The sequence below is a fragment of the Protobothrops mucrosquamatus genome, unplaced genomic scaffold (assembly GCF_001527695.2).
Source record: "Protobothrops mucrosquamatus isolate PMUCROS unplaced genomic scaffold, P.Mucros_1.0 scaffold1566, whole genome shotgun sequence".
Classification (NCBI taxonomy): domain Eukaryota; kingdom Metazoa; phylum Chordata; class Lepidosauria; order Squamata; family Viperidae; genus Protobothrops; species Protobothrops mucrosquamatus.
Genome location: NW_015387733.1, coordinates 356,481 through 383,791, shown reverse-complemented (window position 1 = coordinate 383,791; position 27,311 = coordinate 356,481). Strand labels below are relative to the sequence as shown.

General features: G+C 44.6%; 1 protein-coding gene across 1 annotated transcript in view; it reads right to left on the bottom strand.

Annotated features, from left to right (window-relative positions):
* ABHD16A (abhydrolase domain containing 16A) overlaps positions 1-27,311 on the bottom strand; it is a 43,758-nt gene extending 16,447 nt beyond the window's left edge. The window contains exons 1-10 of the mRNA XM_015822441.2: positions 27,166-27,311; positions 19,175-19,231; positions 16,378-16,444; positions 9,648-9,734; positions 8,566-8,651; positions 8,039-8,112; positions 7,031-7,135; positions 5,304-5,418; positions 4,586-4,687; positions 1,019-1,082 (exon numbers count right to left, since the gene is read on the bottom strand). Coding sequence (XP_015677927.1) covers positions 1,019-1,082; positions 4,586-4,687; positions 5,304-5,418; positions 7,031-7,135; positions 8,039-8,112; positions 8,566-8,651; positions 9,648-9,734; positions 16,378-16,444; positions 19,175-19,231; positions 27,166-27,297 — 889 coding nt within the window. The 5' untranslated portion in view covers positions 27,298-27,311. The remainder of the gene's footprint in view (positions 1-1,018; positions 1,083-4,585; positions 4,688-5,303; positions 5,419-7,030; positions 7,136-8,038; positions 8,113-8,565; positions 8,652-9,647; positions 9,735-16,377; positions 16,445-19,174; positions 19,232-27,165) is intronic.

Sequence of the window (27,311 nt, the reverse complement as noted above, 5' to 3'; positions counted from 1 at the left end):
AGAGGACTGTGGGGAGGAACAGGCTGAAGCAGGCCAGGGCCCTTCAAGTTTGGAACAGGGAAGGCAGAGCTCAGGCGAGGAGCAAGGCCCCTCCCCACCAGATCCCAGAGCAAGGAGAGCAGAGAGGAGGAGGGAACAACAGAGGCAGGCTCACTTGCTGGGGAGGAGAGCGTCACGCCCCACTCCACAAGGCACACCTGGGAAGTAGGTATTTAAGGAGACGCTGTGGGGTGGGGCATTTGCCGGGAACAAACGTGAACTCTTGTGATGTGAGCTCTTGTATCTGGACTCTTTGTATTTTGGATCAAGTTTGTTTCCTGCTGAGTTTTCCTTGCTGTCCTCAGTTTTGCAGTTTGCAGGTTACAGGCAAGCTGGGCGTTGAAAGGATCATACTCTGTTTGTTATCTGTTTTACTTTAAAGAACTGTTTAACTCCGTTGACTGTTTTATTGAACTTGTGCCAGCATATGTGGGGGCTGTTGGGTGAACGTTTCCGTTCGGGGCCCTGGGTCATCACAGATCTTATTTTCGGGGAAACACGGTAATTAAAGCTCTGCAGCAACCCAACTACCTATCTGGCTGGGGATGATTTCTCCCATTGACTTAATTTTCATAGCCCTGCTTCTAAGACGCCATCCAGGCACCATCCGCTTTTCCAGATTAAAAATGGATTTTGTAAGTGCAAAATGGAGGGAGACTGTCTGCTGGACAGTGTAACACCAGACTAGGCTAGAAGGGAAGAAATCCAGCAATTTTTAAAAAAAAACTAGCAGAGAAATTTTTTCTGCATTCTAGCACAGGATATGAATGGAAAACATAGCCCACAATTTGGCTCAATCCCAGAAACATTTTAGAATTTCAATTTTTCTTGCAATCGTTTTGGGAGAATCCCTGGTTTAATTCAATTCCAGGACATAAAATACACTTAATAGATAGGTTAATCTGTTATCAATAGCGAATTAAGTCATCTAAAAGTCCTTTTCCTTGAAAATAATGCAATGGAGGGAGATGGATCATACCGTCCAAAGGAGTAGAGATACAGCCTACTTCATAGAAGCCTGCATTTCCTTCACAGCAAATCACCTGAAAAGAACAAAAATAGGAACCTTATCACGCCAGCAACGCAAAGAACAGGAAATGGACTGTGCAACCAGCCAACTTTCAGGAAGTTTCCACCAACTTCCTGCCTATGAACATCCTGTGCATAATAAGTAGCTGGATCTACCAAACAGTGCTAAATACTGGGATATTGATGGGAATCATCCTTAGAGAAACAGCTTCAGGACCTGGGAATAAGATCAACCAATCTCTCCAGGAAAGATACAAAGCAACCATCACCCACCCCAAATTGGTTTATTTTGGGTTGAGTTATTTACAAAACAATGGGTGCCTTTGTTTGGCAACAAAGAATTACTTAAGAAAATAAAATAAAATCATCTTGTGCATTTCATTTGGTCTTAGAGACCAAGTGCCCAAAAACCGCCTCGCTCCTGCCCCGCCCCCGCCTCTCCTGCCCACAGGGCCACCCACCACTTCCACGGCCCGCCACAGCAGATCGCCCAGGCGGCCCAGCAGCGTCATGGTGGCCACGCCCTCTGTCCACGCCCCGCAGCATCAACTGTATGTCCTTGGCTGTGCTGCTTTGCGCAGGCTGCACCCGGGACGACTCTCCTCCGGGGGGGGGCTGCTGGTGAGGAGGGGGCCATGGGGAGTGGTGGGGCTGGGCCGATGGCGTGCGTGCCCACAGAGAGGGCTCTGAGTGCCACCTCTGGCACCCGTGCCATAGGTTCGCCACCACTGCCTTACACCATTCAATGGTCCTAGATCTTGAGTTGACAACTTAAATTTCCTGCAAATGCAAAGGAAGGTTTTTCTTACTCAAAAGGAGGCGTCAAATAAAAGGATGTACATTCTACGTTGTGCCTCAAATGTGGAAAACCTGGTGGCCTCTACTCTATGAAGCTTTGCAGCTCCACCTCAGTCCTCTTTGAGATAAGAAGAGAATTAAGAGGTAATGAAGAAGAACAGAATAACAAGGCTTAGAAGGGGCCTTGGAGGTCTTCTACTTCAAACCCCTGCTCAAAATCCTCGCAGTTAGGAAACCTGAGTGTTCCTTTGAGAGGCATTGCAGTTTTCTGGCGCAGGTAGTCCTTGACGTGTGACCACAACTGGACCCAAAATTTCTGATGCTAAGTAAGACAGTTTATTAAATAAATTTTGCCCCGTTTATTGCCACGGTTGTTAAGTGAGCTGTTGCAGTTGTTAGTAACACGGCTGTTAATCTGGCTTCCCCATTGACTTTGCTGGTCAGAAGGGTCACAAAAAGTGATCACATGATTCCAGGACACTGCAACCGTCATAAAGACGAATCAGTTGCCAAGCCTCTGAATTTTGATCACGTGACCCTAGGGCAGGGGTAGGCAACCTTGGCTCTTTTATGACGCGTGGACTTCAACTCCCAGAATTCCTGAGCCAGCCATGGCTCAGCTTGGAAACCTCTCCCTTTCCCCTCAGCATGGCTGGCTCAGGAATTCTGGGAGTTGAAGTCCACGCGTCATAAAAGAGCCAAGGTTGCCCACCCCTGCCCTAGGGATACCGCAATGATTATTAAGTGTGAAAAAAATGGTCATAAATCACTTTTTTCAGTGCTACCGTAACTTCGAACGGTCACTAAACAAACTACTGTAAGTCAAAGACTGCATGTATTAAATATCTTCCCTGCCATCCAGGGACAGCCAAAAGTGGCCATGTTGCCTGGGGCTGATGAGAGGATCCTGCTTTGAGAAAAAGATTGCCTTGCCTTCACTACAACGACAGGATGATGCCCTGGAGCACAAATTATCCTGCCAGGAAAGTCAACTTAATTTGTACAACTCCCTACAGTTGTTACTTGATTAGATTTGCACGCTACCGATTGCTCAAGAACGCTGAGCAACTGAACAATCTCTCCGCTGAAGTTGGGCAGGCCTCTACCTTCCTAGGTTTCTGTAAAGCGCTGAGAGAAGATCAGATGACTGTGCATTAGAGGTTTGCCTTGGCACCAGGTTAGTGTTGTTTTTAATGTTTTAATCTGTTCAGGGTTTCCTGCCTGAGCAGGGGGTTGGACTAGCAAACCTCTAAGTCTCTTCCAACTTAGCATGGGTTTGGACTAGAACAGGGGTCTCCATCCTTGGCTGCTTTTAAAACTTGTGGACTTCAATTCTCAGCATGGCTGGCTGAGGAATTCTGGGAGTTGAAGTCCACAAGTCTTAAAGTGGCCAACCCCTGGACTAGAAGACCTCCAAGTTCCCTTTCCAACTCTGTTATTCTGTTGAATTTTATGATTATATGATTTTATATGTTGTTTTAATATTGGGAGCCTCCCAGAATTGGTTGGAAGATGAGGGGCTATATGCATGCTTTAAATCAGCGGTTCTCAACCTGTGGGTCGTGACCCCTTTGGGGAGTCGAATGACCTTTTCACAGGGATCGCCTAAGACCATCGGAAAACACATATTTCCGATGGTCTTAGGAACCGAGACACCGCTCCTCTATCCGTCTCCACACGGCTTCGAGCTGGGGGCCGTTGCAGCGCCGGATTTGTTTCCGTCGAGCATCTTCTAAGGGAGGCTGCGCTGCTTCGCGGCCCTTTCCGCGGAGGATGCTGAACTAAGCTCTGCCGGTGCTGTCGCCCTTTTGGCTCTCTCTCTCTTGCGCACGTTCTCTCTCTCTCTCTCTCTCCCTCTCCCCGCCTGGGCGCTTCTCCAACCAGACTGGGTGGAGCCGGCAGAGCGGCCTTCCTGCCCCCCCCCCCAGCCAGCTGGAGCCAGGCAGGCTGGCGACCTTCAGAAGTGAGGCGAGGACAGGCGAGGCGCGCTGAGCCCCGGGCGCAGCGGGTGAGTGGGCGGCGTCGGTGCGCACTTGGGGAGCCCTTAGGGTTGGGGGTCACCACAACATGAGGAACTGTATTAAAGGGTCGCGGCATTAGGAAGGTTGAGAACCACTGCTTTAAATAAATAAATAAACAATCTTTCAGGGGCACACTCCCATTTAATCCCCACGGCAACTCTATGAGGCATCTCAGACAGGGTAAAGCGTAGCTCGCTGGTATTCAGACAGAAAGATAGTCAGATTGATAGCAAGTCTTGCCCAACTTCTAAGTGTAGGACAGCTTGAACCTAGATTCTGCCGGTGTTTACTAGACAGGGTTATCTGTTGCCCCAGATAGCTGCTGAGGAAAATTTCAAAGTGGAAACATGAGGCGCCTCAGGCAAAGCAAGTGATGGGAAGACTTTCCCACACAGTTGCAGAGGTGATCAGCTTCTCCGAGAAGCAACCATATTAAGTAACAATTTATGAATATCGGCAACCGGGCATTTTCCCACATAGGTGAGCCGACAGGATGATAAAAGACAGATCGATAATAGTTCCTGCTTTGAAGGCCATTTCATTTTGATGTCAGTGAGGGGAAATAGAAGTCTACTCTTTCCTTAGCAGCTCAGTAATTTTGGTACATTCTTACTGCAAAGTATGAGTGGGAGAGAAACTAAGGCAGATTTATCAATAACGTTTTTGTGAATTAAACCACGACTTGGCGTCAAACTCACTAGTTTCCTGCCTTGAGGCTCCAAAGTGTCCCTTCGATCTACGAACATGGTATCGATTTCGTTTCCGTCACAAGCTGCCAACTTTGCTCGTCTTCCATTGTACTGCAAAGAGAAAGGCAACCTTTATTAGGGGTTGAAGTAACATCTGCCTTTCTTTTAAGCTTCCCAAAGGCCAGATTCCCAGGAGACAGGATGGAGCAGATAGGGGGGGAAACAAATCAGGAAAACTAATTTCTATTTTTTGTACAGGTAGTCCTCGACTTATGACCACAACGGGGCCCAACATTTCTCTTGCCGGACAGTTCTTCAGTGAGTTTTGCCCCATTTCCCAACCTTTCTTACCACAGTTGTTAAGTGAATCACTGTAGCGGTTAGATTAGTGACACGGTTGTAAAATGAATCTGGCTTCCCCATTGGCTTTGCTTGTCAGAAGGCCACAAACGGGGATCACATGACTATCCGACACTGCAACCTTCAAAAATTACTACTCAGTTGCCAAGCACCTGAATTTTGACCATGTGATCAGGGGGGGAGATGCTGCAAGGGCTCTTATTGTGAAAAATGGTCATAAGTCATTTTTTTCAGTGCTGTTGTTAACTTTGAATGGTCAATAAACAAATGGTTATTAAATCGAGGACTACCTGCATTGGGATGAGAAACTGCCTGGAAAGAAGTCTGGGAATTGAGACTCCTAAATTCCTAGTTGGTATTTACTCACTTCCTCCACCAGCCGAGCCTGTCCTTGAAGTAACATGGGCATCAGAGCCTTCTGCAGCAGGTAGACAGAGCCTGGGTAGAGCATACGCCGTCCGAAGGTGTGTGCCACTATAAAGCTATCAACAAACACATGGGGAAAATGAAGGACTGGAGTCTCAGCACTGTGCAATCTCCCTGCCAAAGTTTATTCTAGGAGAAAACCTCAATCATTTAACCTTCACATCCTGTGAAACATAACCTGTTTCAACTTCTTCCCTCAAGACAATATTGTAGGGAATTGCACGCCAAAATAACCAGACACAAAGACAGTTGTTTCCCCCATGCCATCACTCTGCTAAACAACCCACAGCATTGTCTTTTGCCCTGGGATGTCAAACCACCTAGTAGGGCTGTATTGCTATTAGCTTTCTCATCGTGCCTATTGCCTATTTCTTTAGCTTCTTATGACTATAACTTTGTTGTTTGTATCTCATGATTTATGTTGATTGTGTCAAGCTATACAGTGTTTCTCAACCTTGACAATTTTAAGGCATGTGGACTTCAACTCCCAGAATTCCACAGCCAGCAATGCTGGCTGTGGAATTCTGGGAGTTGAAGTCCACATGCCTTAAAATTGTCAAGGTTGAGAAACACTGAGCTATGAAGATCCCTTGACAGATTGCACTTATTTGTACCCTATTATGATTTATGTTGATTATTATAATTATTATTATTATTATTATTATTATTATTATTATTATTATTATAATAATAATTTATTATTATTATTATAATTTAATTTATATACCGCCCTTCTCCCGCAGGACTCAGGGCGGTGCACAGCGTATTAAAAACAGTACAAATACAAAGCATAAAAATACAAACCCCTATAAAACCAGATTAATTATAGAGTATCCTATGACTATCACTGAGTATGTATCTTATGATTTATGATGATTGTATTTTATGATTATGATCATGATTTATCACTTGTTGCTTGTATGTACACTGAGAGCATGCACTGGAGACAAATTCCTTGAGTGTCCAATCACACTTGGCCATTAAAGAATTCTATTCTATTCTATTCTATTCTATTCTATTCTATTCTATTCTATTCTATTCTATTCTACTCTACTCTTATTCATATTCGCACAATAATTTCCCAAAGAGATCAATTTATCAGGACTTCGCAGCAAACCCAAACCTGCCTCATTTTTAAACTAAACATTCATTTTTGAAAGTAGGAGGGAACAATGCATGTACATATACATCATGTTATAACGGTGGTTATCTTGGGCATCTCTGAATAATCGCAATATTCCCTTGATTGTATAATGTTTGCTATGTTCAGTGCATTATTTGTAAGACTTAAATGAAACTGGACAGCTTCTTTTGCAATTCAGTTTGAGTCAGCTCACAATTTTCGGAGCTTCACTGGAGAAATAAAGCTTCACCAGTCCTAATGAAGTCAATGAATAATGCAGAGCAGTAATTGTGTCTCATAATACTCCATCCTCTCCTCTCTAAGCATGAAAAGAATTCCTCTCCAAGTTCTATAGCTTTTATAAAGCATAACTGATGCACCTTCTCATTATCCCTTGTCATTAACTATTTGGATTACATTGTGAAGATGTTCATCCGTTCAAGTAGTCTTTGATATCTGCCTTAAATTATATAATTTTCTTGTGTCCTCAGCCCTGTTTAACCTGTTTCGCAAAGGCTAAAACAGGAGCAAGACAAGACATATACCTGGCAATTTGGCAGGGAAGTTTCTTGATCGCATGGAGAAAACCATTGACTGCACTTCGATGCTTTGGTTCTGACCGCAACAAGGAGACATTTCTTGAATCTGACCTGAAAGTATTACCAAACAGTTTAATTTAACTCCAAGGGGAAAGATTGTGTGTATTTTCTTTCAAGACCAACAGAGAAAGCACATGAAAGCCAGATCATTGAGTACATTGTCCAGGGATTGCCGAGAATATTGGGAGAATAAAGAATGGCATATATCATCCGGATGGAGGACATATTGGCTGATGCTAAATTTATAACAAATGGCCAGATACAGCAAAAAAAAGTTAGGCAGCCATGGAAGGAAGAAAGGAAAAGAAGAGAGAGAGAGAAGGCAGAGAGGCAGGCAGGAAGGAAAAAAAGAGATGGAGGAGGCAGGGAAGAAGGAAGGAAGGAAGGAAGGAAGGAAGGAAGGAAGGAAGGAAGGAAGGAAGGAAGGAAGGAAGGAAGGAAGGAAGGAAGGAAGGAAAGAACAGAGGGAGAAGGCAGGGAGGCAGGCAAAAAAGAGATGGAGAAGGCAGGGAAGCACGAAGGAAGGAAGGAAGGAAGGAAGGAAGGAAGGAAGCAAGCAAACAAGGAAAAGAAGAGATGGAGAAGGCAGGGAAGAAGGAAGGAAGGAAGGAAGGAAGGAAGGAAGGAAGGAAGGAAGGAAAGAAAGAAAAGATGGAGAAGACAGGGAGGCAGGCAGAAAGGAAAGGAAAAAAAGACATAGAGAAGGCAGGGAAGCAGGAAGGAAGGAAGGATTAGCTAATATGTAAATCCCTACCTATTCTATGCATACAAACATAGAAGCTATCTTGTGAATGTCTGCAACAGCCAACTTTCCTCTGCATTTTTCCATTCAATTCACATTTGTCACCCTATAATATATTTTGTGAACCCCAGCCAAGTTTTCTGTCGCTACTTGAAAGAAGAGACAACCAAAAATGAAGGACAGAATAGAATTATTCCCCACTGCCAACTCACCGACTCGTGAACTCGTCCCACCGAAAGTCTACAGGCCAGCTCCTGAAGTCAAAATTGTAGCTGGCAAGTTTCTTCTGTGAGGCATAATCAGAAAGAGAAAAAGGATGAGAAACAACATGTGGTATGAGATTAATGTAACCTCTGAAGTCGGTACCCTTCTTTATGAAGTACGCTCACAAAATAACCTTCCTTGTTTAGACTGCTTAGACAGTTTTCCCTTTCTAGGTTCAGAGAACCTTCTCAAAGAACTAGATGAATGCGGGACAAAATACAACCAACCCTTTTCTTCAACGTTTAAACCACCCAAAATTTAGCCTCCTTAAAAAGAGAATGAACATTAAGGCTGAAGGTTGAGCGATGAAGGTGTGCAACAGCCAAAACAAATAAAAGCTTTCTTGGTTTCTGACTAGGACTTTGTTTTGGTCTCCTTTGCTTAAAATGAAAAACAGCAATATGATTATTCTCTAATCACATATTTAACAATTTCATACGCCACACGAATAACACGTAACCACAGCTACCCTTACCTTGTGCTCAGGTGTGCCATACCGGTGAGCATCTTCAAGGATGGTAATGAAATGGATGTACTGAGGGTTCGTCCAGCGTCCGATGCCTGAAAAGAAGCCGGAACCCTTTCAGTGACTGAGGCCCTAAATGGTCCATTTTGCTCAGGGTTCCCACCCAGGAGACCCATGCGGTTCCTTTCTCTTTGAATCCCTCCTCAACCCTTCAATCCTCATAACAACCACAACTATTATTATTTTTAACAATGTTGTCTCTATTGATGTAGTAGAGATGACCAGGCTGAGGCCGAGGGAGGGGTCAAATGCACCATCAGTCTCGAGTCCCTTCGCGCCCACAAGAGATCTAAGTCCAGCCCACCTTGAAATTCCATTGGCTCTTATCTGCTGCCAATTTGCTTTGACGGTTAGCAGTTCAGATTCTTGTACACAGTGTTAAACCTGTTGCCATTTGAACAGGTCGCCTTGCTTCCTGATTTATTGCACCAGAGAGTTGTGTTATCTCTCCCCTTCCCTTCACTGTTGAGTTTTCTCCCGGGCTTGCTTTTACAGAAGCTTCTTCCGGGCTTGTTTTACAGACAGTCCTTGATTTATGACAACTTGATTAACAATGGTTCAGATAAAGTAACTCATGACCCCTCCTCAAAAGTTACAGCTGTCGTCACACCACCCCTGTGGTCCTGTCACAATTTGGGCGATTGCCAAACGGCTCACATTGATGACTGTTGCAGCGTCTTGCAGTTATGTGATCGCATTTCGCAACTTTTCCAGCCAACTTCCAACACCAAAGTCAATTGAAGAGACAGATTCACTTAATGAACATGTGATTCGCCTAACGACCATGGTAAAAAATGGTTGTAAAATCAGGTCCGCTCCCATGATGTCTGGCTTAATGACCGCATCACTTAGTGACTAAAATTCTGTTCCCGAATATGATTGTTAAGTCACAGACTACCTGTATTATCATCATGAAGAGAAGTTAGAACTGAACAAGCACAGAGATCTCTTATTTCCAAACCTAGTCAAAGTATGGCTTCCTGAAGTCAGTAGACCCACCACCCAACATCCAGACCCCTCAAAGCACACACCTCTTAGACAGGCAATCCCAGCCAAGAGTAGTAGCATGGTCCCGGCATAGTGAGAAAAAGCAACAACTTTCGGCATGGTTAAATACCCTGGAAAGAAAGGAGAAGATAGGGAAGGAGTTCAGAGTGAGCAGTTGAGACATCAAAGGTTCAGAATGCATTTTTTTTTCTTAAACAGGAAAAGAGGGGTTGATTATTGACTTCCCTAATCTGCCCTCCGGATGTTCTAGGATGGCAACTCTCTGACTTTCCAGCCAGCAGGATGAGAACTGAGGTGGATGAAACGTACTTTCAGCGAGCTAAGATAAAATGCGATATAACTTTCTTGGCTGTTCCTCACCCTAACCAAGGTTCCTAAAAAAATGGTCCAACTCTACCATTTTGGAATACAGTTCAAAATGGCATTCACATCTTTAAGAGGAAAATAGTTACCCCATCAATCCATCTGTATACATATGTTACAATCTCGTTCCGTAAAGAAACCAGGCTGAAGATGATTTTGATGTTGCAAAAACTGCAGAATGTATTTGCTAATTTACAATTGTAGGAATGATTTAACCTACCCGTTAAGATGAGGAATTAAAGATGATCAAAGGTGACACCACTGAGAAGTCTGTGTCAAATTTTATAAAAAATAAAAAAAGAACACCACTAAAGCTGCATATCTTGTATATATCCATTTTTAGAAACACAAGTATTTTTGGAGTGTCTTTTACCATTGTAAGCTGATATGGGTAGTCCTTGAATTACAACCATTCATTTCGTGACCATCCAAAGTTAGAATGACGCTGAAAAAACTGACTTATGATTGTTTTTCATACTTAATGTCTATTGCAGAATTCCCATGATTATGTGATCAAAAGTCGGATGCTTGGCAACTGCCTCATATTTATGACAGTTGCAGTGTCCCGAGGTCATGTGATCCACCTTTTGTGACCTTCTGACAAGCGAAGTCTATGGGAAGCCTGATTCACTTAACAACCGTGCAAACTAACTTAACACCACACTTCTCTGTGCATTAATGATTCACCTGTGGAGATGGTTACCAGCATCAAATTCCTGGGTGTGCAGCTAACGAGCAAGCTGGCTTAGTTGCTCACCAGTGAGAAACTGGTGAAGCGGGCACCGCAGCGCCTGCATTTTCTGCTTCGCATGAGAAAAGCACATCTTCCTTCCCCTGTCCTTACCACTTTCTATAGGGGGACGATCGAGAGCATCCTGTCATAGAGCATCACAGTCTGGTTTGGAAGCATCACTGTTTCAGACAGGAAGGCGGTGCAGAGAGTGGTGAGGATGGCCGAAAAGATCACTGGCAGTTCCCTCCCTCCCATCCAGGACATAGCACAGAAGCGTTGCTTGAGCAGGGTTATCTGGGACACTACACATCCTCTTCACGACCTGTTTTCCTTGTTACCTTCTGGGAGGAGGCTTCATGGTATCCGTAGCAGAACATCCAGATTCAGCCAGAGTTTCATTCCATACAGCATTAACCTTGTGAACTCTCAAGTTTCCTCCTTCCGTTATATATTCAAGATGGACAGTATTTAATATTTATTTGCTATGTATATGTAGGGGTGTGAGCCTATACATATGTTGTACGTAGTATGTTTAGGTGTGTGTCATGTATGTGTTTCACTTTGAGAGCGGGCAATTAAATTTCATTTTTGATGCGTGCCGTTGTGCCCACAGCAAAAAAATGACAATAAAGGTTATCTTATCTTAACTGCCACGATTCGCTTAACAACTGTGGCAAGAAGGATCGTAAAATGGGGCAAAGCTCATTTAACAACTGTCTCACTTAGCAATGGAAATTCTGGACTCAAATTGTGGTTGTAAGTCAAGGACTAACTGAACCTCAGACCTGGCTGCTGGATTGAGAGAGCCCTACCTAAAGCAGCATGTATGTTGGTAGCTGAACAAGACTTTATGTCTGAGGATGAGAGATGGAAGTTATGCTACTGATTGGAACTGGGCACAATGTCTCTATTATACTATTATTCTACCCCTTTTATAGGGATCCAGTTTGTTTCTGAGACAATGCAAAGAGGCCTACATAACTTGGAGAAATGTTTCTGCCAGTAAAGGAGAATACATAGCTCAGGGTTGAAATGAAGGGGTCCTTGGTGCTCTCTGAGCTTGGTTGTTTTCTTCAAAGGGTTTCATTACCCAAACTAGGTGACATCTTCACTGATAAGTGAAAAGCAAACCCCCCACTCCCTACTGCCACTGATGATGTTACTTAGTTTGGCTAACGAAACGCCTGCAAGAAAACAACCAAGCTCAGAGAACATCAAGGACCCCTCAGAAATGCTTCTTCCCACCTTTTTGAGACTTGTGACATCCTCTGTTCTACCTTCATATATCAAACTATGACAAATAGCTACCTGACGAAAAGCCTATCTGATGTCTAATCTGTGGAAGAGGGCCAGTGAATTCTTCTGGTTTCGAATTCCCAACTTTCTTTTTTGAAAAACGTCAAGAGCTTGGATTTCTCCTGAGCACGCCCAAAGGAATTCCACTCCTGTAAGTTGGGTTGACGTCTGACCCTTGGTTATCTTTTGGGAGCTACGGTTTGTATTTTCTCCCTCTTTGTCTTTCAGTTCTTTGCCCATTTCTATTGTGGTTTTCGATAAGTTGTCTCCAAAGTAAAAGCAAGCTAGTTTGGCAGAGAGGTTAAAGGCACTGGATTAGAATCCAGGATAACTGTGAGTTCCAGTCCTGCCCTGGGCATGAAAGTCAGCTGGGTGGGTGACTTTGGGCCAGTCCCTCTCTCTCTCAATTCTAGGAAGAAGAAAGCAAAACCACTTCTGAAAAATGTCGCTAAGAAAACAGCAGGGACTTCCTGCAAGTCATAAAGAATCAGAGTGGATTCAATGGACCATAATAATCTGCATGCTTCCAGCCCCCCCCCCCCCCAAAGTTCTTGCTTTAGGTTTGACTGTATATGATGTATTGATTTTATCTGATTACACATTGGCCTGGGAGGCATTAAAAATAACTAACATATGCCAGCAATAATGGTTCATTTACTTATTTACTGTAGTTTCTAACTACAGATAGCTCTTTCCCTCTGCCATCACTCTGCTGAATACTTAATTCCTACACCACTGCCTTAGGCCTAAAAGATATTTATCCCTGTAGTAGGCGGTACTGCTATTATCCTTTTCATCTTCTCATCTTCCCTACTACCTTCTCCTATTGGTATCTTATGATTTATCACTTGCTGCCTGTATCCTATGATTAATGACTGTAACTATGACCTATCACTCTGTTGTTTCTATGTACACTGATAGCTTATGCATTGGAGGCAAATTTCTTGTGTGCCCATTCACACTTGGCCATTAAAGAATTCTTTTCTATTCAGGTAGTCCTTGACTTGCAACCATTCATTTAATGACCACTGGAAGTTACAAGCCACTGAAAAAAGCGACTTACAGCCAGTTCTCGCATTTATGACTGTTGTAGCATCCCCAAGGTTACGTGATCCAAATTAGTGCTTGGCAACCCGCCTGTATTTGTGACGGTTGCAGCGTCCTAGGGTCATGTGATCACCATTGGCAACCTTCCCAGCTGGCTTTTGACAAAGTCAAGGGGGCAAGCCAGATTCACTTAATGACTGCAGCCATTCACTTAACAACCATGAGGAAAAAGGTCATAAAATTGGGCAGGACTCACTTTCCGGTTACCTTGCTTAGCAGCCATGGAAATTCCGACTGTTCCAACTGTTGTCGTAAGTTGAGGACTAGCTGTGTTACAAGATATTGGCTAAGTGGCGGGTCAAGATATTCCACGCCATAAACGTATCCCGCTAAAATGTGTTTCTGATAATACTGGCAGATTTTTGTTTATAAAATAGGAGTTCTGAATAAACATTTTCATGGAAAAAGTAAACATGTACATGCTCTGTGACATTCACTACCCCAGTGGTTCTCAACCTGTGGGTCGGGACCCCATTTGGGGTCGATTGACCATTTCACAAGGGTCGCCAAGCAAGGCTGTCCGCCATTTTTTTTGTCCGCCATTTTTTTTGTCCGCTATTTTTTCCCCTTTTCCGGCGGGTGCCTTACCTCCCTTGGGCTGGGCCAGCTGGTGGTCGGCCTGCTCCGTCTCGGCCGGCGCAGGGGGCGGAACCACGCATGCGCGGCGCTCCCGGGCAGGAAAAGTCCTCGACTTACGACCGGTTGGGTAGTCCTCGACTTACGACCGGTTTAGTCCTCGACTTACGACCGGTTTAGTCCTCGACTTACGACCGGTTGGGGTCGCGGCATTAAAAAGGTTGAGAACCACTGCACTACCCAATCCTCACGGTGGGGCTTATGCTTGCCACTGAATTACAGCTGCCTGGTCATCTGAAAGAACTTTCTATGAAAAGGGAAGAGGCCCCCATACACATCTACCTTTCAAAAATACAAAGGAACGGAAATATAACGAAAATCAGGGTCTTGTTCCCTGTGATGAAGGTGCTCCGTTTTGCAAATCTTATCTCAAAGAGCCGTTCTCTCGGTTTCCAAATTGCTTAGCCTAAATTCTCTATATTCTGACAGGAAAGGAACCTTTTGTAAAAAAAAAAAAAAGTTCAATGGCCAAGAAGCCATTGTGTTGTAGGATGGTGCTCTCTGTTTTGGGCCAAAGATGATATTTTTTTAATCTGGGTGATGCTCCAGAGCAGTGGTTCTCAACCTTTTTAATGCCGCGACCCCAACTGGTCGTAAGTTGAGGACTAAACCGGTCGTAAGTCGAGGACTAAACCGGTCGTAAGTCGAGGACTACCCAACCAGTCGTAAGTCGAGGACTTTCCCTGCCCGGGAGCGCCATGCATGCGTGGTTCCGCCCCCTGCGCCGGCCGAGGTGTAGCTGGCAAGCGGCAGAGACGGAACAGGCCGACCACCAGCTGGCCCAGCCCAAGGGAGGTAAGGCACCCGCCGGAAAAGGGGAAAAAAATGGCGGACAAAAAAAATAGCAGACAAAAAAAATGGTGGACAGCCTTGCTTGGCGACCCCCGTGAAATGGTCGATCGACCCCAAATGGGGTCCCGACCCACAGGTTGAGAACCACTGCTCCAGAGGCACCCCCCAAAAGGGGGGGGCAGCAGAAGCTAGGAAATCTACCCTATTTCATTTAATTTGAGCTAGCTCAACACAAATCAAAACACAGCTAAGTGGCAGAACTGAGTTGATCCCGGCTGGTTTTGAAAAGCCCATCAGGGTCAGGCCTTGTTAGTACTTGGACAGGAGACCACAAGGAAATCCCCAGAGAATTTGAAAAACCATCCCGGAAGAAGGCAGTGGCAAAGCAGTATTATTTGCCAAGGAAGCTACATGGAGCTCGTCCATGTCTATTGGCCAGGAGCTGAGCTTGGTAAAGAAAGCATGATCTCTTTAAGGGAGCGTTCCCCATGTTTCACAATTTTTCCATTCTGGTGTGATTTAGGAAGGGCTCCGGGAGAAGGTTTGGGGATAGCCAAGTAGGCATCTCGCCCATCAATCATGACCTTGAGGCAAAGCCAAAGCAAAGAACCGGCAATCGAGGCAGCAATGAGTTAGCAGAACTTCATTCAAAACATCCCCCCTGGTCCAGAGACTGCTTGATCCACTCATCTCAGGCCATGATGATGCAATCCTCTCCTGCCTTCCCTGATGGGTGGCAGAGGTCCAAGGTATCCTGCAGACATCTTTCTTAAACCAGCCTGCAAATGCCGGGGACTTAGTGGGTGACTTCTGGCAGCATATAGATCAGTGATGGCGAACCTTTTAGAGACTGAGTGCCCAAACTGCAACCCAAAACCCACTTATGCATCGTCGAGTGCCGGGTGGCTGTGGCCCATTGGCTGGGTGTGGCCAATTGGATGGGTGTGGCCAATTGGATGGGCATGGCTGCAGTGGTAATGGCAGACTGGGTGAGACTAAAAAGTTCAATCAATCAGTTCCAACTTTGCAAGATCTTTTTTTTTCCTGCGAGAAGTTGAAATGGACTGATTGAACCTTTTTTTTTTTTTTTTTCACACGGTGGCGGAGGCCTAAAGCGAAAAGGTTTTGTAAAACCCAGCTGGAGGCCTAGGACTGGGGCGATGGCGTGCGTGCCCACAGAGAGGGCTCTGAGTGCCACCTCTGGCACCCATGCCATAGGTTCGCCACCACTGATATAGATAATGCTCAACTTGCAACTTTTCGTTTAGTGACCATTTCTCAAAGTTTTCCATACTGAGCAACCGTTGCAGCATGCCCACGGTCACTTGGCAAGCGGCTTATATTTATGATGGTTGCGGTGTCCCGGGGATGTGTGTGTCATGCGATCCTCTTTCGCCACATTTTGACAAGCAAACTCAATGGGGAAGCCAGATTCCCCTAACAGCTGTGTTACTTAACGTAATAACTGCAGCGATTCTCTTAAGAACTGTGGGAGGGGAGGGCGTAAAATGGGGCAAAACCTAACATCACTTAACTGATGTCTCGCTTAGCAACAAAAAGGTGGGGCTCAATTGTGGCTGTAAGCCGAGGGCTACCTGAATACAGGACCATGAGGCTGTGTGTCTCCCAGCATCGTTTCCAAGTCGCAAAGCCTGTCCAGTACAGCAGCCCCCCGACTGGATGACCTGCAGTGGCCACCAGAGGTGACACCTGACCCCTCCTGAAGGGGAGCAGAGCACCCAAAGGATAACCACCAACCTACAACTATGGAGCAGAGAGGCAGCCTCTGAACACCCAAGGAATCACACAGGACCAGCAGCCCATACCTTTTCTGTACAGGTAAAACACAGCGAGCGGGGAGGAGTAATAGGAAATGGACCACAGCACGGAAGCCTGCAAGGACAGAGCAAAGGGAGGGGGTGAGTTACACAGAGAACCAACGTTTCCAAGAATCTTTGCAAAGCCGGGGTGTGTTTCTGTGCCCCGAGAAATGAGCTGGGTGGAAAGCAGCAGAAAGAGAGCTGAGAAGGCTACAGAAAGCAGAGTGGCTGAAACCAACAGGGAGCCGAGTCTGGAAAGAACGATACTGCTCAGAGAAGGTGTACCCATAGCTACTCCTGAAAAACCACGAAGGACTGTATTGTGAGTAATACACGAGGGACTGTATTGTGAGTATTGTGAGTAAACATGCTTTCATTGGGCTCCTAATGAGTTCTAGCTTCTCTTAACAGCTTCCCTAAAGCAGGCAATATTCCAAGGGTTAGAAGTCAGATTTCTCTGGAACGGACTTCAGCTCTCCTTTACTCCCCTGCAGAATATGGTGGCAGAAGTCAATGCAGTCCCTGTTTCATAATAGAGGCCCCCTATTTTTTAATTTAGCCCACCTTTATTATTTTTATTAATAAGGCGGCAAAAATACATAATGCTCTTTCCTCCTCCTATTTTCTCCAGAACAACAATCCTGTGAGGTAGGGCTGGGCTGGGCTGGGCTGAAAGAGAGTGAATGGCCCAAAGTCACCCAGCTGGCTTTCATGCCTAAGGTGGGACTAGAACTGATCCTCACCTGGTTTCTAGCCTGGTGCCTTAACCGCTAGAGCAGGGGTAGGCAATCTTGGCTCTTTTATGACATGTGGACTTCAACTCCCAGAATTCCTGAGCCAGCATGGCTCAGCTTGGAAACCTCTCCCTTTCCCCTCAGCATGGCTGGCTCAGGAATTCTGGGAGTTGAAGTCCACGAGTCATAAAAGAGCCAAGATTGCCTACCCCTGCACTAGACCAAACTGGCTCGCAAATAAATAAATACAAAGAATAAAACAAAAGGGGCAGCAGACATTCAAAGCATCTCATATAATATCCAGTCCAATGGCTCCCTTAAGGAGACTAAAGCATTTAATGATTTCACCATCTAGTCAGCTACAAATGAGATCTAAGAGAAGATGCTATCATTCTAACCCAAGGATGATAGAGGTCATTTGAATGCTTAACAGCTGTAAAGCCTGCACAGAGGTATAGAGCCCAGAGGAAGGGTCTGACAGGAAACAGTTAAAGTATCATTCTCTGATATGCTATACAGGTAGTCCCTGACTTACAACCATTCATTTAGTGACCATACAAAGTTACAATGGCACTGAAAAAAGTGACTTATGACCGTTGCAGCATCCCCATGGTCATGTGATCAAAATTCAGACGCTTGGCAACTGGCATGTATTTATGACGGTTGCAGTGTCCCAGGATCATGTGATCCCCTTTTGCAACCTTCTGACAAACAAAATCAATGGGGAAGTCAGATTCACTTAACAACCATGTTCTAACTCAGTGATGGCGAACCTTTTAGAGACCGAGTGCCCAAACTGCAACCCAAAACCCACTTATGCATCGTCGGGTGCCGGGTGGGTGTGGCCCATTGGGTGGGCGTGGCGCGGTGGTAACGGCAGACTGGGTGAGACTAAAAAGTTCAATCAATCAATTCCAACTTTGCAAGATCTTTTTTTTTCCCGTGAGAAGTTGAAATTGATTGATTGAACCTCTTTTTTTTGTACACGGCGGCAGAGATCTAAAGCGAAAAGGTTTTATAAAACCCAGCTGAAGGCCTAGGACTGGGGCGACGGCGCGCGTGCCCAAAGAGAGGGCTCTGAGTGCCGTCTCTGGCACCCGTGCCATAGGTTCGCCACCACTGTTCTAACTTAACAACTGCAGTGATTCACTTAACAATTGTGGCAAGAAAGGCTGCAAAATGGGGCAAAATCCACTTAAAAACTGCCTTGCTTAGCAATGGAAAATTTGGGCTAAATTGTGATCATAAGTCAAGGACTATTTGTATTATTGGTGTAGTAGTGGTTAGAATGCAGTATTGCAGGTTAATTCTGTTCACTGTCAGCAGTTCGATCCTGACCGGCTCAAGGCTGACTCGGCCTTCCATCCTTCCCAGGTCAGTAAAATGAGGACCCAGATTGTTGGGGGCAGTATGCTAGCTCTGCAAACCACTTAGAGAGGGCTGTAAAGCACTGTGAAGCAGTATATATAAGTGCTATTGCTATTCCATACAGGGAAAAAGGAAGCCAAAAAACCCCAAGGAAATATTTACAATACAAGGCCTTTTTCTCCTTTGAGGAAGACCAGTCCTGAACGTGACTTGCAGAAACACAAATGTGTTCCAATCACTCTAGACCAGTGGTTCTCAACCTGTGGGTCGGGACCCCATTTGGGGTCGATCGACCATTTCATGGGGGTCGCCAAGCAAGGCTGTCCGCCATTTTTTTTGTCCGCCATTTTTTTTGTCCGCCATTTTTTCCCCCTTTTCCTGTGGGTGCCTTACCTCCCTTGGGCTGGGCCAGCTGGTGGTCGGCCTGCTCCATCTCTGCCGCTTGCCAGCTACGCCTCGGCCGGCGCAGGGGGCAGAACCATGCATGCGTGGCGCTCCCGGGCAGGGAAAGTCCTCGACTTACGACCGGTTGGGTAGTCCTTGACTTACGACCGGTTTAGTCCTCGACTTACGACCGGTTTAGTCCTCGACTTACGACCGGTTGGGGTCGCGGCATTAAAAAGGTTGAGAACCACTGCTCTAGACGGTGAGGTGGTGGTCCTTTCTCCCTCTCCCCAAAATGAAATGGAGGAGACACTCACCAGCGCAAGGATGCTATCTGCATGTTTTTCAAGGGTCCGGGGCTGGTAATACGATTCCTGTTGAAAGAAACAAGACATTTACTGAGCTTGGGTTTCAAGTTGCTGGCCAGCCAACCAACTTACCAATTTTATAGTGGCCAATGAACCACTGGATTTGCATCTACTGCATAAGTAACAATGTTCTCAAAAACCTTTGTAAGGCAGTTTAACTATTTGAGGAAACATAAGGGATTCGGACTAATACTGTTAGTTACATGGCCTGCAGCAATTTATACAAAATGGCTAGTTCTTAATTTTATATTTCAAAGATTGGCATGTGCTTATAGTGGGCTGAGATTTATTTTTGAAACGGAATGAATATTGGTAATATATGGAGAAGGGGGGGATAGCTATTGAGTCCTATGTGCCACAGGCTGGGGTTAATCGTATCCACTAACACAAACCTGGATCTATATTACTATGGAAATGGAAGCAACTGGAAGTCAAAAATCCTACAAATCAATGAGAGATCTACCTGTGCAGGTAGTCCTCAACCTACGACAATTGAGTCCAACATTTCTGTTGCTAAGTGACACATTTGTTAAGTGAATTTTGCCCCAATTTACGACCTTCCTTGACACAGTTGTTAAGTGAATCACTGCAGCTGTTAAATGAATCTGGCTTCCCCATGGATTTTGCTCAGCAAAAGGTTGCAAAAGGTGATCACATGACCTTAGAAGACAGCAACGGTCATAAGTATGAGTCAGTTTCCAAGCACCTGTATTTTGATCACATGACCATGGAGCGGTTGTGTGAAAAATGGTCGTAAGTTCCTTTTTTCAATGCCGTTGTAATTCTGAACGGTCATTAAATGAACTCTTGTTAAGTCGAGACTATCTGTAGTTCTAATTCAACTTCTGCCCAATTCTGTGCAATTTATGTCTCTTGCTTTATATTTCCATTTATATGTTCCAGAACTATCATTCCCTCCCCACTCCACCCCCCCAATTTTTCTGGCTCCCAGGTAATCCCCAGATCATGGTGTCTCAGACAAATATTTTGCATCTCAAAATCTTCTCCAAAATGCAGAAAGACCACAAATGAGCTTTTCACTTTATCCCCTGTGGCGCTGGTAGATCACCAGACTCTGCAACCTTTAGAGGGGGGGGGAAAGCAAAAAATGAAAAGCGGGCTCCCTGTTAAGCTAGGGGTGGGGGAGAAATCACCTGTTCCTGTCTTACTAGTCTGGAAAGTATATGCCCAACACATCAAGAGGTTGGAAAAATATCATCTAAACCAGTGGTTCTCAACCTTTTTAATGCCGTGACCCCCAACCGGTCGTAAGTCGAGGACTAAACCGGTCGTAAGTCGAGGACTAAACCGGTCGTAAGTCGAGGACTTTCCCTGCCCGGGAGCGCCGCGCATGCGTGGTTCCGCCCCCTGCGCCGGCCGAGGCGTAGCTGGCAAGCGGCAGAGACGGAGCAGGCCGACCACCAGCTGGCCCAGCTCAAGGGAGGTAAGGCACCCGCCGGAAAAGAGGGAAAAAAATGGCGGACAGCCTTGCTTGGCGACCCCCGTGAAATGGTCGATCGACCCCAAATGGGGTCGCAACCCATAGGTTGAGAACCGCTGATCTAAACCATCTATTGTTCAACAGGACGATACACACAAGATAGGTGAAAATGAATGTTGTAGGGAAAGTCTAAAAACGTACTCGTATCTTAATCTGGGATTCAGACATCCTTTCATTTTAGGATCAAAGACTACCTGCTATATGTAAAGCTGGCTCCTGGCACTTTGCAACTTTTCCTAAAGCCATGTGCAATCCACACCCAAGCTACTGTCTGCCTGAATGATGGTAGCATACGGCGATCCTGGCAGATGAGTATGAGTTTCTTGCACTAGCATCAAAAGGTTTGCAAAGCACTATTTTTGAAATTATACGCAGTAATTTCAGGCATCTTGCCCTTTGTTCCTTGGAGGAAAAATTAAGACACGAGTACGATTTTAGACTTTCCCTACAACATTCACTTTCATCTATCTTGTGTGTATCGTCCTGTTGAACAATAGATGGTTTAGATCAGGGGTCTGCAACCTTGACAACTTTTAAGACTCGTGGACTTCAGCTGGCTGAGGAATTCTGGGAGCCGAAGTCAAGTCTTAAAGTTGTCAAGGTTGCAAATTAGATGATAATTTTCCAACCTCTTGATGCATTGGGTACATGCTTTCCAGACTTCCCATTTTGGCTTGAAAAATCTGGGATTTTAACACTCAGAAGATCTGGGAATGAAACGAGAAGAAACATTTCCAGCTTTCTAAATCGTATGCCTTTTCTGCTATATGCTTCTGTTTTCATGTAATTAAAACACCTAGAGGTCAAGCGCAGGTCTTTTATTATAGTGATAACATTGGTAACAGAGATCAGGGACTTGCAAGGTCTTTGGAGAAAATACCATTTGAACCTCTGACTCCAGGATATGCTCTTGAGAATATTTCTAGGATGATTTACTGTGTGCACTGGGGGGTATCTCTGATTGTCTGAGCCTGGTGCGTGTTAAATACAGGCAATCCTCAACTCACAACCGCAACTGAGCCCAACGTTTCTGTTGCTAAGTGAGACATTGATTAAATAAGTTATGCCCCGTTTTGCGACCTTGCTTGCCACAGTTCTTAAGTGAATCACTGCAGTTGTTAAGTTGGCAACGCGACTGTTAATTGGCTTCCCCAATTATTTTGCTCGTCAAAAGGTCCCCCGGGGACACTGCAACTGTCATAAATATGAGCCAGTTGCCAAGCGTCTGAATTTTGATCACGGGACCACGGGGGACGCTGCAACGTTTGTTAAGTGTAAAAAACAGTAACTTTGAATGGTCACTAAACGAAAGGTTGCAAGTTGGGGACTATCTACATGCTGGTTAAGTGTAAAAAACGATCGTGAGTCACTGTTTTCAGTGCCGTTTTAAGCTGGGTCAGTAAATGAACCTGTCGTTAAGTCAAGGACTACTCGCCCTTGGACTTTGCAGCTGCTTAGTTCCCAACTTACAAATGTTTATCACAATCATACAAGAATAACTCCCAACCAACCCACACACACATCTAGTGATCAATAGTTCTTCAAGGCTTCAGAGAAAGATTCCCCCCCCCAATCCTTATCATGAAATTACAGAATGACATTGGAATCTCTGTGCTTAAACTACAGGTTTTTTTCTTCCTAACTCATCAATCAGCCTTTGTTTCTGAGTATATATTTGGTTCTCAACAGATAAAGGCTGACATGCCAAGGTGCAGAACCTATAGGAAGCAAAACTTGGTATTTTCTTCTGTTTTGTGTTGCTGAGAAGGGCCAGGGTTCTACCAACAACACTGGAAATAAAATACTTTCCTTGATAAAATCAAAGGCCTGGAGGCTAAAACATACAAAGAACGGCTGCGGAACTTGGGTTTGGCTAGTCTAAAGAAAAGAAGAAATAGGGGAGGCATGATAGCAGTGTTCCAGTATCTGAGGGGCTGCCACAAGGCAGAGGGGGGGGTCAGGTTGTTCACCAGAGCACCAGAGGGAAGGACGAGAAACAATGGTTGGAAATTGATCAAAGAGAGAAGCAACCTGGAATTAAGGAGAAACTTCCTGACAGTGAGGATAATCAACCAGTGGAGCAGCTTGCCTCCAGAAATCGTGGGCGCTCCATCACTGAAGATTTTTAAGAAGAGACTGGACAATCACCTGTCTGAGCTGGTATAGGTTCTCCTGCTTGAGCAGGGGGCTGGACTAGAAGACCTCCAAGGTCCCTTCCAGCTCTATTCTATTCTATTCTATTCTAAAATAAATCAAGACGTGGCAAACGGATGACCTCCAAAATGGTCCAACTCTAGCTCTCAAACTACCAAGGTTGATAATCAGGGATTACTTCAATTAGACCTACTACCATAGCCATATCTGAGAAGCCAAGAGGTTGCCTACTTTGATGGAACGTTTTTACCTCAAGAAAATCTTGTGTTGCACCACATTTGCTGAGCTGCCCTTTCGTTCCTGATTCCTGATCTTACAGCTTTGTTGTAATAAATTAATTAGCTGATGTGTAGAATTCATCTAGTTTTTCCGAACCTCATGACTCCCTCCCACAAAAAACAGATCATAAATCTCAATGCTGCAGTTGACAGATGATGATAACTGAAGCCCAATTCACATGCAGCCACCTGGTTTAGGAGAAATAAAGCCTTAAAAACATGGTTTTGCCAACAGGCGTGGGATAGAATCAAGATCACGTGAAGTGTTAATACCACTTTACAATGCCTTGGTAAGGCCACACTTGGAATACTGCATTCAGTTTTGGTCACCGCGATGTAAAAAAGATGTTGAGACTCTAGAAAGAGTACAGAGAAGAGCAACAAAGATGACTAGAGGTCTGGAGGCTAAAACATACAAGGAATGGTTGCTGAAATTGGGCATGTCTAGTTTAGTGAAGAGAAGGACAAGGGGGGACATGATAGCAGTGTTCCAATATCTCAGGGGCTACCACAAAGAAGAGGGAGTCAAGCTATTCTCCAAAGCGCCTGAAGGCAGGACAAGAAGCAACGGATGGAAACTAACCAAGGAGAGAAGCAACCTAGAACTAAGGAGAAATTTCCTGAGAGTGAGGACAATTAATCAGTGGAACAACCTGCCTCCAGAAGCTGTGAACGCTCCAACACTGGAAGTTTTTAAGAGACTGGACACCCATTTGTCTGAAATGGTATAGGGTTTCCTGCCTGAGCAGGGGGTTGGACTAGATGACCTCCAAGGTCCCTTCCAACTGTTATTATTATAATAACTTGGGAGTAAGATAGAGCAGGTACAGTGGCTGTATTGACTGTTATGGAGTTGACTACCTTGGCTATACGTTTTTTCCCCTGATTTTATACTTCTTTTTTTTTTGCTGTATTGGTTTTCTGCTTTGTATACCATTTTTAATTATTTGTGAGCTTTTATGGAGATGGGCAGCTTTATAAATTTGATTAATCAATAAAATAAACAAAACACCAACAGCATACTTGATTTAAGTCACATTTTCCTTCCTGGTAATTTTAACAGTTTTTCTTATGATCTGCCATTTTTCTATGTTCTCTTTTTACACAATATCCTGGAGTGACAGGGAAGAGAGTGTCAGATTAAGGGAATAAGAATTACAACTCTTAACTCCTTTCCTTAATGTCCTGTTGATAACACACTCATCCTGACACAAGATGTTCTGCTGTTCTAATCTATAATACTCTTGCAACTAATGTGGGGTTTTTTTGGGGTGGGGTGGGGTGTTGTACATGTGACTTCGAGTCAGTTTATGATTTTCAGTTACTTCCTGAACAAGTCCCTGCAGTTTTCTTGGCAAGATTTTCAGTAGTTTGCTCTTCCTTCTTCCTTGGGTTGATAGAGAAGGGTTCCAGGTTCTAGTGGTCGACCGAAACACGGGTTCCGCCCTGATCTTGAGAGTAAGAGGATCAAAGATCGGACTTGGTGATACGATTTGACCGAGAGATATTGTTTATTGATTAGATAGTGACAGTAGTGGTTGTCGGGACCACCGCGTCACCAATCTTACGTCGTCCGATTGAGACGGGTGTCATCTCAAGTTAGGACTGCGGCTCGAGGCTGACTCATCCTTCCATCCTTCCGAAGTCGGCAAAATGAGGACCCAGATTGCTGAGGGAGGCAATATGTTGATTCTGTAAACTGCTTAGAGAGAGCTGTAAAAGCATTATGGTGTGGTATACAAGCCTAAGTGCTATTGCTGTACGTTGATTATCATAGACTGACATATGCAGCTATGAATGGCATGTAATCTGCATCCTCAATCTAATCTAACCGCTGTCTGCTACCTCCCCCATATTGACAAAATGTAAACATATAAACCTGCCCTTTCCCATCCAGATTCTTCTATTTTTGACTTCAACAGCATTTTCCAACTCTGACGTGCAATTTATGATATAGCAGCCTTCAAAATTTGACAGAAGATCTAACATGGCATCTGAAATTCTGGAGGTTGAATTTACAACTGTGAACACCTTTGGGCTCTAATTATGAAATACACACACACACACAGCCTTTGAGTCTAATCTCTAGAAAAATAGATATATATATATTGGTAACAGTACAAAGATAGTTTGGTGCAGTGGTTAAAGACACTAGGCTAGAAACCGAGAGACTATGAATTTATTTATATCTTGCCTTTATTTTATAAATAAATAAGGTGGCAAGCTAATACTCCTTCCTCCCCCTATTTCTCCCACAACAACAACCCTGTAAAGTGAGCTGGGCAAAGAAAGAGTAACTGGCCCAAAATCACTCAGAGGGCTTTCATGCCTAAGGCGGGACTAGAACTCACTGTCCTCACGTTTCTAGTCCAATGCTTTAACCATAGACCAAACTGTCTCTAGTGAATTCTGAATTTTCTGAATTCTGATCCTGCCTTAGGCACAAAGCCAGCTAGGTGACTTTGGGACAGACACTCTCTTTCATGGAATGATAAAAATGTTGCTAAAAAAAAAACATCGTGACTCGAAGGCACAAAACCAACAACAAGGAGAGAAGCAACTTAGAACTAAGGAGAAACTTTCTGACAGTTAGAACAATTAACCAGTGGAACAACCTGCCTCCAGAAGTGGTGAATGCTCCAACACTGGAAGTTTTTAAGAAGAGACTGGACAGCCGTTTGTCTGAAATGGTGTAGGGTTCCTGCCTGGGCAGGGGGTTGAACTCGATGACCTCCAAGGTCCCTTCCAACTTTATTATTATTATTATTATTAGCCAATAAATGAATCATGGAAAAGATTTTGATCTTAACTATTTTTAATTTGCTGGGGGACACAGTTTTTAAATTATTAAAGTCCTAAGAATCTGCTCCTATATAAAAGCAAGGGAAGGTTCTTTTTCCAGTATGCATTCCAATTTCCCATTTGATGGATCCTTGGTGCTCTCTCAGCTTGTTTTCTTGCAGATGTTTCATTACCCAAACTAAGTAACTTCGTCAGCCAGCGCTGATGATGTTACCTGGTTTGGGTAATGAAACATCTGCAAGAAAACCACCAATCTCAGAGATTACCAAGGACCCCTCATTTTAAAACTGAGCTACAAATATTATTCTTTATTGACTTCCTATTTGTTTCTTTACTTTTTATCTCATCCTTTTTTCAAAGTAATACCCATAGCACTTTTATTTTTCCCACAACAGCCCTATGAAATATTCCCCCAAAGGGACCCTCCCCCCGTCAAGAATCATGGTAGGGGAGACACTTTCTTTTACTTATTTTTATCCTCTACCGGTCGGATTACTATGGGTGTTTTATTTTAAGACACTATCGTAGGTAAAGGCCTAGAGTATTTAAAACTTTATTTTAGGGTTCGAAATGATCCAACGGTTCTTTTAGGGTTCGAAATGATCCAACGGTAAAAGGTGAAACATTTGGCTGAGATTCTCGGCTTCTATGTATGCCCTGAAACAATGCTTAATAAATACTGTTTTATTTACTCTTTGGTTCTTATGGCCGCAAGCTGTTTTAAACTGAACAGTGTTCATTTTCAGATGCATAGCAGGCATAGATATACGACCGGGCTAGCCATTGCAGCGCTGCTATGTCAACCTGCAAGAGCATCGCCCGTGCTAACACTCTTTATCCCCTTTCAGGAAAGGGAAGTTTTGCAAAAACAAAAACGGATCTCTAATCGCCTGAGAAATAAGGAAAGCAATATGCGGTTTTTAACCGGGCTATTCGCTTTCTGCCTTGCAATTTCTCCCTCTGGATCCTCAATAAGGGGATTCTCCGTGTTGAGTTTGTTCTCCCCTTTAAACCAGCTTGCAAGCGACCCAATTCTTCAACTGCTCGCTGTCTTCATCAGGTCCCTTCTTGCAGGCTAGTGTCAAGGAACGCCCTCCCCGTCCGGGTTCAATAATGGTTTCGCTCACCTCCCCCCCCAGCCTCTAGAAAGGGTGTAGTGGGCGATACCAAATAATTCAAGGGGTCGTCAAAAGTAGCGGGCTCACCCAGGAAGGGTCCAAGGAGGTTTGGGACCCATCGTCTGGTTCAGCCCTGAGGCGGCGCGATCTGGCAGGGCTTCGTTCCCGGTAGACTCGGTACAACCGAGGCCCCAGTACGCAACTCAATAGCTTCGCCATCTTGGGGAAGGACC